The sequence below is a fragment of the Pelobates fuscus genome, chromosome 1, assembly GCF_036172605.1.
Source record: "Pelobates fuscus isolate aPelFus1 chromosome 1, aPelFus1.pri, whole genome shotgun sequence".
In the NCBI taxonomy this organism is placed as follows: domain Eukaryota; kingdom Metazoa; phylum Chordata; class Amphibia; order Anura; family Pelobatidae; genus Pelobates; species Pelobates fuscus.
In genome coordinates, this window is record NC_086317.1 from 26,203,184 (window position 1) to 26,216,259 (window position 13,076).

General features: G+C 37.0%; 1 protein-coding gene across 1 annotated transcript in view; it reads right to left on the reverse strand.

The window, feature by feature from the left end:
• Nucleotides 1-937: 937 nt before the first annotated feature.
• The window catches only part of ABCG1 (ATP binding cassette subfamily G member 1), a 62,993-nt gene continuing 50,854 nt past the window's right edge, over nt 938-13,076 (reverse strand). Inside the window, exons 9-15 of the mRNA XM_063442388.1 lie at nt 9,615-9,763; nt 9,186-9,287; nt 7,921-8,089; nt 7,311-7,411; nt 3,242-3,400; nt 2,963-3,081; nt 938-1,457 (exon numbers count right to left, since the gene is read on the reverse strand). Of these exons, the coding sequence (XP_063298458.1) occupies nt 1,229-1,457; nt 2,963-3,081; nt 3,242-3,400; nt 7,311-7,411; nt 7,921-8,089; nt 9,186-9,287; nt 9,615-9,763 (1,028 nt within the window). The 3' untranslated portion in view covers nt 938-1,228. The remainder of the gene's footprint in view (nt 1,458-2,962; nt 3,082-3,241; nt 3,401-7,310; nt 7,412-7,920; nt 8,090-9,185; nt 9,288-9,614; nt 9,764-13,076) is intronic.

The following is a 13,076-nucleotide window of genomic DNA, read 5'->3' on the forward strand; positions in this document are numbered from 1 at the left end:
GGATTTACAAAAAGCAAAACCAAGAATGAGCATATGTCATTTACTGTAGATCAATTGAGGTAAGGTGTTTAAATAATAAAACAAAAATGAAACGCACAAAACGAATTAATAACATAACGTATTGTCGATCACATGAGTACGCAATGCAAACTCTATACTTTTTCTCATTCATTTAGTTATTTTGTGGGGTGGAATTATTTTCTATAAACTACCGCTGACATTTAAACCCTCTTCATGCCAATGATCATGTCTAATAAAATTACTCATGATCCAAATCATGGTGTGTGAAACGCAACAAGATATAATAAATTGCAAACAGGGTTGGCAGTGTTAGTCTACATGGGAGCCATAAAGGCCTTTCATTAATTCAACATATTCTGGACCAAAAGTGAGTTAAGCAGCTTTTTTCTACCAAACCAGTTTTGCATTAACTAACTTATATCTCCTCTATGACATTCATACAATCTGGATTGTTAGTGTAACAGTTACTACACTCCATTAGTTGAAGCAGACATAGTGCAAATTGGACGGCCATGGTACCTTTTGCCAGGAGAAAATTAACACTATTCCCCTTATTGTAACACACAATTATGTTCAAAAAGTGAGACCAGCTCTTAACCTAATATCTTGATAGTTATTGAAAGGAATGATAAGGAGAAGGAAGGTTTTTGCATTGTTTACATCCCTTGGATATTTAGACCTGGATATTTAGACCTTGCAAACTCAAGCGGGAAAGTTATCTGCTTAGTTATAGAATATCTTGAAGATGATTAGGCAGAAACACCAAGATTTTACTGTAAGAATCAAAGCAGGTCTCCAACCAACCATTGTCCGTCCATTATTTAAAGGATTTTTTGACCCAGGATAGAATGGTCATAGAATAAAAATAAAAAAAAAATAAAAAAAAATAGAAGATGTGAAAGCTCGTTCGGAACAATCCGAAAAACCCCACTGATGTTCTAGGATTTCATTCTTTTCCTTCCTAGTTAAATCTAGAAAGTTTAATTAACATGTGACCCAGGAACAAAAATCCCAAAAGGATTGCAAAGTATTACCCAATAAAGTAACTAACACAATGGAGTTCCACGAAGGTTAGGTCTTGATACTGTTACTAGAGCAGGGGTTTATATTCCAAGTACAGCGGGACAATACCAAGCTTCATCGGAAATATTCTTAACCATTGAGTGTGTCTACAAACACTTGTTTGTCATTCCCGTTGGGTTCTGCTTTACCTCTCAGCCCGGATTTTATACTTGAGAACAAAATAGGCCGTGAGACGGAGAACAATAAAGAATACTCCAAGAATGATGAAATCTAGGTACAGCTTGGCGTTTTCTACATCCAGCTCCTTAAGAATAGCTTCTGATTTCTGAAAGTGGCATATCTCGTCTGGGTCGCAATGCAAATCCTCCCTGTCAAGACCGTAAATTGATAAAATCACCCCTTCAAATCCATACCTGCAAGAGACATTAAATAAATGATTCATCTCCACATTAATATCACATGGTAGAGTAGGAAATAAAATGTCCATATGCAATGAGCTGAGAAACTAATCTAGACAAGTGGCTATAATGAGACATAAAACTACTTTAAAGAATATATCATACATTTACTTGGATTTGGTTTACATTAAATGATCAGTTCAAGGTTCTAGTGATATTATAAGTCTGTACACATATATGCTCCATATACAGTTATATATGTACATCCAACAATCTATGTATCTATCTATCTATGACGGTTGCCAATGGGGTAGCTCATTCTTAGGGATATTTCTATAGAGTGTTTTGGACAGCGTTTTGGACTCTACCTTTAAATGTATCGATGCCTGAGTGCTGTCCAATACACACTATAGAAATAATGTTTCTATAAACAAAACCAGAATAAGTCTAAAGGCAAACATAGCACAGAAAAATAAATCACAACAAATTGTCACATTGTTCCTTTGTTCACTAAATATGTTATATGCTAAGGCTATATAACACAAGGCAAATTGTAGGGTTCTTGAGATTTAGGGCAGATATTTTGAAACATGTAACATATCTATTATCATGGTAGTATGCATCGTTTTAAATCTGGGGAAAAAAAACAACTTTGCTTAGTTTTTACATATCCAATGTTGATGGATAAATTAATTGAGATTACAATTTCTTTTTTTTTTTTAAATGAAATTTCTGTTTGGTATTTTGGTCAAATAAATAATGTCACCCAAAAGGAACTATGATGTCCTACCTATCGGAGGCATATCTATGGAGATATCCCAAATCCAAAAACACACACGTGCAAAACAGAAAAGGTCCCTGATAAATGTAATTCTTAGACTCAATTAAAATTCATAATTCAAATTAAAATAAAATATTTAATTAATTGTCGCACTTGATTAAAGGCACGAACCAAAAAAGGAGAAAACACATAAAAAAACACTGATTAAAAACAAGTTATGGGCTAGGTGAACATTGCTACTATTGCTTAATATAAAACTTCCCGCGTTTAGGGGATTGTATGAATACACAGGTAACAAATAAAATAAAAATAACACTATTAGATAGGTCTCTGAATTCCCTAGCGTCAACATATAATTATTATATTTCATTTTATACAATGAGGTGTCTTAGGTTAATAAATGGGGAGGAAAGTGGAAATCCAAAAATCCATACTTAGGCTACCTGCTCCTTTTGGTTAATTTACTTCTAACCTTAAACAGGCTGCACAAAAAAAATCACTTATTAAGACTTGTAATTAATGAGACAAATAAGAGTGAGACAGTTGTTGTTCTGTAGAAATTGCCATCATCAAAGATGATGAAAGCTGGAATGTAACAGAAAATACAATCTACAGTGACTTTTTTTTTTAGTACAGATGGGATTTGAATTTGACCTCAACAAAAATAGGCTTCCTTGCCTTAACTGAACCTTGTTTAATTATTTTTGGATATTTGATAGGAGTGTTTTGAGGTCCATACCTGACGTAGGACATATATGACATCCACTGAAGGTAGCTTGGGATAGTATCAAAGCTCACAAAGAACCCAGAGAAAAGCAGGACTGGGATCGCTGTAACCGGACCCACAAATGTTGCCACCTGAAAAGAAAAAATAATTATTTAAACTGATGAACACAGTACATATTTCATTTGTTAGCTTTTGATTTCCCAACCTCACAGGGACACTTCGGGCTGGAGAAGATCAATTTTTGAAGCATTATACAAATAATACATTAAAAACTTGCCAAGCACCGCATACCTGTAGTGAAGTGGAAGCTGCTCCTATCAGAAGACCAAGGGACTGAGCAACTAATGAGGTCATGGTTCCCAAAGCAGAAAACAGGACAAATCTGAGAATATCTGATGGCTGAGATGTCATCCAGTAGACAATGCTACAGTAAGCGACCGGAAACATGATCTGGATACAAAATAAAATACAGTTTAACAGCAGCACACAGCACACTCCGTTGTGTGGAAATTTAAATCACAAAACATTATTTAATTTCTCAGGAGCCAAGACTATGAATACATTTAAAACAGTATATAAATGTGGTCTGTGCTTTAGAAGGTTTCTCAAACCTTGGAGGTAATATTAAACGATGTTTTAATTCTCTTCCTCATTTGCAATGTGTGCCCTGCCAGTGCCTGGACTGAACTGGATTGTGATGTTACTAAATCTTTAACCCCTTAATGACGGTTGACGGACTGGGTCCGTCATCCTGGGGAAACCCTTAACTACGGGTGACGGACCCGGTCTGTCATGCGTTAAAATTAGCCCCCAATCGCCACGGTGCCTGCGATCTCAGGGTTAATGCTGTTGCTGGGTGCCTCCAAGTCAGGGGCAGACCAGCAACAGCAAATCTCGATGTACCAGCGCACGTGATCGCTGTGACAGCCAGTCACATCGGTGACAATGCTGCTGGGATATCTGATCCGCCTCCCTCCACCTCTTGTGGGTTTTTGAAGTGGAGAGAGACGGATCGTTGATACTTTGTGTCCCTGAAGAAAATGAAACTGTTCTTAAAGGTTCCAATTCCCTTTACCCTGTACTTTTTTTTTTTTTTTTTTTTTAATATCCCTTTCCCTGTTGATTGATCACTGCCAGCAGTGATCAATATACAGGTCACAGTACTTTACTGTGATCTAGTTTTTTTTACCTTCAAGGGTTAAATTGTATTTATTAGTAACCCTAAGGGGTTAAATTTTAATATTTTATTTTATTAATTTGTGATTTAGTTAGTTGGGTAGGTGGAATTTAGTGGGAATTGGGGAATTTAGTGATAAGCTAGTTAGGGGTTAAAAAATATTAAAGTTTAGTTATTTAGTTAAAGTTTATTACCGTAGTAGACAATGTTTAGGAAGTATAGCGCAGAGGAGGCTTATGCCCTTTTAGCGGCCGACTCAGAGGTGACCGACACTGCCTCAGAAAGTGACGCAGGGGACAGGGACTATGTGCCACATACTGCAGGACCATCAGGGGAAATCGCAGATTCCCCTAATGCTGAACATGGCGCAGATGACTGGGTACCCCCTAATATATTTTCACCAGACATCCCAGAGTTCACTACCAATCCTGGCATACAGACTGACCTGTCTGGTTATAATGCGCTGGATTGTATGCAGCTGTTCTTGGGGGGGATTAGATTTTTGGGGAGATAGTCACTCAGACTAATTTGTACGCGGAGCAGTACCTTGCACTCAATCAAGACTCTCTTATCGCCAGGAAAGAGAGATGGACCCAACCAGTGTGCCAGAAATGAAACAATTGTGGGCACTGACAATGCTAATGGGGATAATTAAAAAGCCCACAATTAGGATGTATTGGTCCTATTTGCAATAATCCCTTTTTTTCCCAGACAATGAGCTGTGACAGATATGAAGACATACTGTGATTTATGCACTTTAGTGACAATACGAAGTGCCCCCCAAAAGGTCATCCACAGTATGATCTTCTATATAAAATATGCCCTCTAATTGCCCACTTTAACGATAAATTTGCCACTATTTATACCCCCAAAAAACAAATTTCTATTGATGAGGCCCTCATGAAGTGTAAGGGAAGACTGGGGTTTAGCCAGTACATCCCATCCAAAATTTTATAAATTGTGTGAAAGTGGCAGTGGCTATGTGTACACCTTCCGTGTATACGAAGGAAGGGATTGCCACCTTGATTCCCCAGGTTGCCCAGATATAGTAGGGACAAGTGGAAAAATTGTCTGGGACTTAATAACGCCATTACTTAAGAAAGGTTGGCCTGTGGCACTATTCGGAAGAGTCGCACAGATTTCCCAAAGGCTCCAGCGGGAAAAAAAATAAAAAGGGGGGAAACAGCATCTCTCTGACAGAATGAACTGCTGGCACTCAAGTTCCGAGATAAAAAGGAGATTTTCATCTTAACCACCATCCATGGTGAAAGCACTCGCAGGGTCGCAGTATGTGGCAGAGAGGAATTTAAATGGGTGCCAGTCTGCATACAGCATTATAATCGGTATATGGGGGGAGTTGACCTGTCCGATCAACTGATGCAGCCGTATTTGATCCTGCAAAAGACCAGGGCATGGTATAAAAAAGTGGGCATATATATAATGCAGACAGCAATCCACAATGCCTTTGTCATTTTTAAAAAGGTAAATGCTGAGCTGCAAATACACATTTCTCTCATTTCAGTTCCAGGGTTGCTTGAGTGCCACAGAGGGGGACCATCAGTGGAGCCTAGCAGAAGAATGGAGGCAGGTCACTTCTGCTTCAGGATTCCACCAACCCCCAAAAAGAAAACCCCCCAGAAAAGGTGCAGGGTGTGTTACAAGAGTGCCCCTCTAAGCCCGGCCTATGTATTGGGCACTGTTTTAAAATTTTCCACACCAAGGCCGAATAAGTAGACCAGTTTTGGGTGTGATTTTAGTCATCTGTCTGATTGGTTACCGAATCTTGGCTTTGTCTCCCGTTTATCCTGTCTTCTCTGATCCTTGACCTCAGCTTGTCCTATCGTTGTTTCATTTCTCTTTACTCCTTTGACCTCGGCTTGTACCTTGACTATTCTCTGCTTGTATAGCCCGGCTATTCTAAGGACTGGTATTACAAGTTTCTCTCTCTGTGTTCTCTCTCTTTGTGGTCTGTCTGTGTTTTGGTTTCGGAATCCATGACAGCTTTGCCCGGGACGCAGATAACGGTATACAACCCCTGATAAGTTTACGCCAACTATTCCCCCTTTCACAGCAAATAGTATGCACTTGTTTATAATTTGAATTGATGAGCTTCATAGATGTGGCCTTTGAGAGGTAATTTGCAATCCTGAGCTGCTAAAATGAGACTTGGGCCCAGCATTCACTTTTGAAAAATATGAAAGTGATGTGTCTCCAATGTGCCCCTTCACCATCCACTTATCCCTGACAAAGGTACACATGGGGGTATTGTTGCACTAAGAGGACATAGCTGAGCAACATATTAGGTGTTATACTGCCGTAGCACAGATAAGGATTGCAAAATATACAGTAACATCTCCAAGTGTGTGTCACAAAGGCAGAAAAAATGCTAATTGCTACTACACTTGGTACAAACTAGCAAAAAAATTATCCTACACTAAGGTTTAGAATAAGGTTTAGGCCTTTGTGTTTTTTTTGAACAGCCAAACTGCTATAACGCCCCAAATTGACCCATTAAATCTGTCTCTCAAAATTCTACTGCAAATACTGAAATGGACAGGTCTCCTATATGGCACTGTAGCTTCACAAAATAGTGCCAAAGACATTCATTGGGGGTATCATTTTACTCAGAAGACTTAGCAGAGCATAATTTTGGGGCTTTGAACGTTCAACCCAATTAAGAAACTAAGACTCTTTAAAGAGACAAAGAGGCAACTTTAGCTTTAGCTTTGAATGAGACAGTTGCCTTGCTCTGCAGACTGACAAAAGCAGGTACATATGATTTTTACTCCCTCTGAGCATGACATATAAGCAATGTATAGATTTTAAATAATTTGGAAAGCTAAACCAACAATATTAAATTGAGACCTAAGTTATTTACCAAGTGATTGCAGTTTCCGCCTTCCTTTGTTTTCTTCTACTACATATGTACTAATAGTAATCAATGTTTCGTCATGTATTTTTACCTCTGTGTGTATATGTACAAGTGCTCTTAACAATATATTTGCATTTGTGAGAGCAATTGAAAAGGCTTTATTTTTTTGAGTGGCATGCCTACTAACTTCTACTGATCCCTCCTTCAATATGACTGATCTATACCACAGTGGTATTCGCATGAATAAATAGATAACATCCAATCATAAACAAGAAAATACAGAGTCAGTTCGCTATCAGACAAATGTTTACCTGAAAGGGTACATCTGCCATAGTTTTAGCTAGGTAATACGCCTTCAGACTGTACCAGTAGTTCAGATGTTCTCTGAGGAATACTCCCATTTCTAGTGGAACTGTTAACAAAGAAAATAGAGCAAATTAGGTTTGTGAAAAGTTTATGGTTACATTATTAGAGACATGTACAGCCACTAACATTATAAAGTTATATAGTTTTGTAATTATATTTATGATATTGTTCTGTAAACATTTATGCAAAATGGACCACATAGTTATTTTTTTTTTCAATTTGTATAACATTTTTATGGATTTATGAATCAAGATGCTTAGATTAAGTGTGTACAAGAGGTAGATCCCAATATGATGTGGAGTTACAGCTCCCATGATGCTTTGCCATTATCTGGAATAGAAAAAAACATTATGGAAATCCAGTTTTAAAACATTTGGTGATCTACCTCTTAGGACCTTAATTTAGATTTTCTTTTCCTATAATAAATGTTATTGTTGCCTTCTGTGTGTGTCACAAGTGCACATTCCTAATAAAAAACGGGTTAAAATGAATAAGTTGGTATTGGAGTTAGATACGTAGTAATCATACATTTTGAGTATTCTATATAATACCTACATGTTAGGACAGTCGGCATTAGAGCAGCAAACATTAAGAAGAGCATGGAGAAGAAGAGGAATCCAGAATTACTGAGGACCTTCTTAGCTTCATTCCCGATGCCTAGGTATAATAATCCAATCAGGATTCCAATCCCAATATGTGACATGATCCGTAAATGGGTGAGCACCTAAAAAAAAGAAAAACAATGTTAAGCAGCATATTATTATTATATACTAACCAGATTGAGATACAGCTAACCTAGCTTGCAGCTAATGACATTTTACATTTTTTAAGCTTTTTAAAAAAAATTATTGGTGGGTTAATTGGTAGTTCCTTATCTAGTATAGAGTCCCGTAATAGGATGTTCCAGTACTTTTTGAACACTAGTTTATTTTTTGTATGTTGACAATGAAATTGTGTGATAAACATAAATTGAAAAGCTTCATTGTTGTAATTTTTAACCTCTCTGGATTTTTTTCCTACCTCTTTAATAACTTTTGCTATTATATTCCAGTCTTACTTTTTTCCACTAGGATTTTTATTTTTAATTTAGATTGTTCCTCAACATCAGAATATTTTAAAGATTTTTTTTTTTTTTTTTATAAAAGTGCAATAAAATAAATTAATGGAGAACGTTCTGCACCATCTTTTGTATAGTTTATTTTTCGTGTGACATCAAGATCCATACTGATTTGAACATTACAAGATGATTTGAGATCTATCTATATACTTGTTCCACTCAGTGGTTTGTGAGTACAATATATTACTCATATTGGGCTTTATCACCTAAGCAGTTCTATACTATGTGGTTTTGTCTTTGTTACTTTTTAAGTTGGGTATATTTAAAAAATAATTTGTATAAAATATTTGCTTTATTAGGAGTGGGGAATCCCATGAGAAGTAAATCATTAATTGTGCTAAGTATCCAGATTCCTGCATATGTTTAGTGTTAAGGGTTGTTTTGTGTGTACAATATATAACAGAATCACATGTAAAAAAAGATTTATTGTTGTGTGTTGTTTGTTTTGTCTTATGTAATTTAACTTCCTGGTTTGATGAGAGCTCACTACAGACTCTGCAAACCTATTAAAATTATTATCTTCTTTTATTTATATTTTTTTATCAGACATATTTGTATATTTTTAATGTGTTATCTACTAAGGAATTAAAAATAAATTAAAGTTAAAGCTAGCCTGGATTGTTCCTTAAAAACAAGCTTGCATTGTCATGGGACAGAATACATTTAGTCTTTTCTTTAGAACAGTACGGGTAATGTGACTTACCGAGTCCCTCATAATACTGAGGCATGTCCTCTTAAACAGGATACAGAACTGAGTCAGGCAACTGGCAGAAAAACTATGGCAGCCTTCAGTGGGTGAGGAGTCCTGAAAGTAATATACGCACAGTTATGTGGCATGATTATTTTTATTTAGAATCGTCACAGAAAAATGTACACCATTTAAACTCCAGTTTACCGTAATCAGTTTGCGAAAATTGTACAAATTCAAAATTACATCAGAGATGAACTCTGTCAGGCAAATCGATGATGATGTGTTCTAGCAGAATATGTAGAAACAAACTATATATAAATTATTTAGTATTTGACATATGGGGTGGAAGGTTGTCCACTCTGTGCCCCACAATGCTTACAATTTCCACTATTCCCTGAGTTACAGAGTAACATTTATTTTTGTGCAGATGGATTGATTTACCTCATCAGATGGCTTATGCCACATGAAAGGGTTTAACTCGTTGTCTCCACAATGGTCCATCTTTTCTTCTGTTTCAGGCACGTGATCTTGTACGGCTCGGACAAGACGTGGATTCTGTTCTCCGTATTCCCCAGAGGCAACTTCCATTACTGGAAAATATCACAAACTGTATCAGTTCTGGGTAACAAAGTAACTGTGATGATGTATCGCTACTCTATAACTTATCAAATGAAATGCAGAGATATATATAATCCTGTCAGGTCTAGCAGGCCTAACCTCAACATCTGAGGAAAGGGATTTAGAGGTGATTATTTCTGATGACTTAAAGGTAGGCAGACAATGTAATAGAGCAGCAGGAAATGCTAGCAGAATGCTTGGTTGTATAGGGAGAGGTATTAGCAGTAGAAAGAGGGAAGTGCTCATGCCATTGTACAGAACACTGGTGAGATCTCACTTGGAGTACTGTACACAGTACTGGAGACCGTATCTCCAGAAGGATATTGATACCTTAGAGAGAGTTCAAAGAAGGGCTACTAAACTGGTTCATGGATTGCAGGATAAAACTTACCAGGAAAGGTTAAAGGATCTTAACATGTATAGCTTGGAGGAAAGACGAGACAGGGGGGATATGATAGAAACATTTAAATACATAAAGGGAATCAACACAGTAAAGGAGGAGACTATATTTAAAAGAAGAAAAACTACAACAAAAAGAGGATATAGTCTAAAATTAGAGGGGCAAAGGTTTAAACATATCAGGAAGTATTACTTTACTGAGAGGGTAGTGGATGCATGGAATAGCCTTCCAGCTGAAGTGGTAGAGGTTAACACAGTAAAGGAGTTTAAGCATGCATGGGATATGCATAAGGCTATCCTAGCTATAAGATAAGGCCAGGGACTAATGAAAGTATTTAGAAAATTGTGCAGACTAGATGGGCCTAATGGTACTTATCTGCCGTCACATTCTGTGTGTCTATGTTTCTACGTTTCTAACACATTTTGGAAAATAAACAGCTGATATAGTAAAGGCATTGTGGGATGAAAGACTATATCTTTTCACATTTAATTGTTCCACAGGTAAATTAGCATAACTACAAAAGACGTTATGGGGTGTAGCTCGAATAGGATTGAGTTATATAAGTTCTACGAAAATATTTGTTCCTTATTCTTTAATTAAAATTACGATGAAGGAGGCCGTTGAATGGAGCATTGTAACCATAGAGAAAATACGGCCCTGATTTAATACGTTTTCCAAATGATTCAATACAGTGAGAAAAAAGTTCCAAACAATTTATCTAAGTCACCATGAAAATCGACGGGAATGTTTGAAGATAAATCAGCTTCAATTATTTGCTAACTGTATTGCATCAATTGGAAAGCATATTAAATCGAGATCTATGTTTGATATGCTGCAGTATGTGACACGTGTTTCTACATAACCAAATGTTACTGGTTGGTAACAAATACTAACAGTACTAACAATTCCCCATGGCTGATTTTGATCACATACATTTTTTTAAATTCTCGTGAATTATTTCTGTAAGATTCCCTTTCCTGCTGCCTCTCTCTGTATAAATATTCCCTATCCAAATATGCAAATTCCCTACACTCTTATGCAAATCCAAGACTAATCTAAATACAGTTTCATCCAATGGGAATACCTGAAATAAAGCGAAATGTCAAGCTCCAAGGTTGCCTAGAGACAGTTTTACCGTGCCGGGGCTATTCTTGTTAAAACCACACAGAGAGTAACAACTGGTTTTGCCAATTTGCTGATGGTTTTGCTCAGTTAGCATTCAGAGCCAGACTGGATGCTTCCTACTTGCTTTACTTTCTCCATAGCAGCATTAACCACATGAGAAAACAAAATTAACCGATCAGAAAACAAGGTTATAGAAGAGCTGTTCGGTCTCTCTTCGGACATTGACCATTACTATTTGGGTGTAAGTCCCCACCTCCCTAGCAGCTATAGAGAGGGCATCAGGGAGCAGCAGAGCAGTAAGTGTGTTGTGTCATTGGTACTGGGGGTATAGATATATACCAATAAGGGGAAATGTATATTGGGGCAACAAAAAGCCAGTGTCTGTGTTTAGATATTGGGGTTTTTATTTATTGGGGTTTGGGCGCTTAGCCTTATTACTTTCTGTCTAGCACTTGAGCGATCAATGTCCAGTCATCCAAGCACGTACGTCAAGGTTACTTCAATACCAGAAACTTTTTTTTTTTTTTTTTAAAGCTTTACAATTGGGTCCTGTAATATTCTGGTAAAACTACATATCGTTAATCCTGCACTGAGCAGTTTAGCCAGCAGAGGGTGAGCTGACTCCATAGATCAAGGTTTGGCAAACAAGCACTGCAGTTCTCATCTTAGTATCCCATGATTGCGGGACAGCCATGACAAACAATGTTTTGCAGAGAAGACTGCAGTGGGGCTGCAGTGCCAAAGGTAACATCTTTCTAGCACTGATATCACAATGGCAGCTTTTACTTTACACTGAGGGAGATATTCTACATTAGCAAGGTATAGAATATATGACTTAACGAGAAAGGAAATGTATAGGAGTGAATAAAAATGAAAGGACTAACAATAATGTCAATAGTGGGGATAATAAAGAATACAAGATAATAATGTATGAGTTATTATACACCATCTTACTATAGTTGCTCTGATTTGCCCTGAAACAATGTTTTTGTGACCATGCATAGCAGGGGGCATTTTAAACCTTAATTAATTGGACACTACAGGCACCAAACAACAGTAGTTTTGGTGTATAGATCATGCCCCTGCAGTCTCACTGCTCAATTCTCTTCCATTTAGGAGTTAAATCACTTTGCAGCCCTAACCACACCTCCCTACATGTTCTTAAACACTTCCTGTAAAGAGAAATCTAATGTTTAAACTTCCTTTACTGCACCTTCTGTTTAATTTAGAATACATCTCCTGCTCTGTGTATTGCCTCTTAGACTCTGCAGGATTTTCAATTCACAGAACAGGTTATAAAAACTCACAAAGCAAGCTAACATCTAATTAAAAATGGAACTACTGTGTCATGAAGGCTGTGTGAGTTACAGCAATAGGAGGTGTGGCTAGGGCGGCATAAACAGAAACAAAAGTGATTTAAATGGATACTATAGTCACCAAAACAATGTTAGCTTAATGAAGCAGTTAAAGTGTATAAATCATGCCCATACAGTCTCACTGCTAAATTGTCTGTCGTTTTTGAGTGAAAATACTTTGTTTATGTAGCCATAGGCATACCCCCCTGCATGTGACTTACACAGCCTTCCTACACACTTCCTGTAAAGCGTTCACTAATGTACACTTACTTTATTGCAAATTCTGTTTAATTTAGAATTTCTTATCTCCTGCTCTGTTAATAGCTTGCTAGACCATGTAAGAGCCTTCAAAATGTTAAATGTTAAAATGTTAAAAAAGTAAAATTGACGTAGCAAGAGATAAAA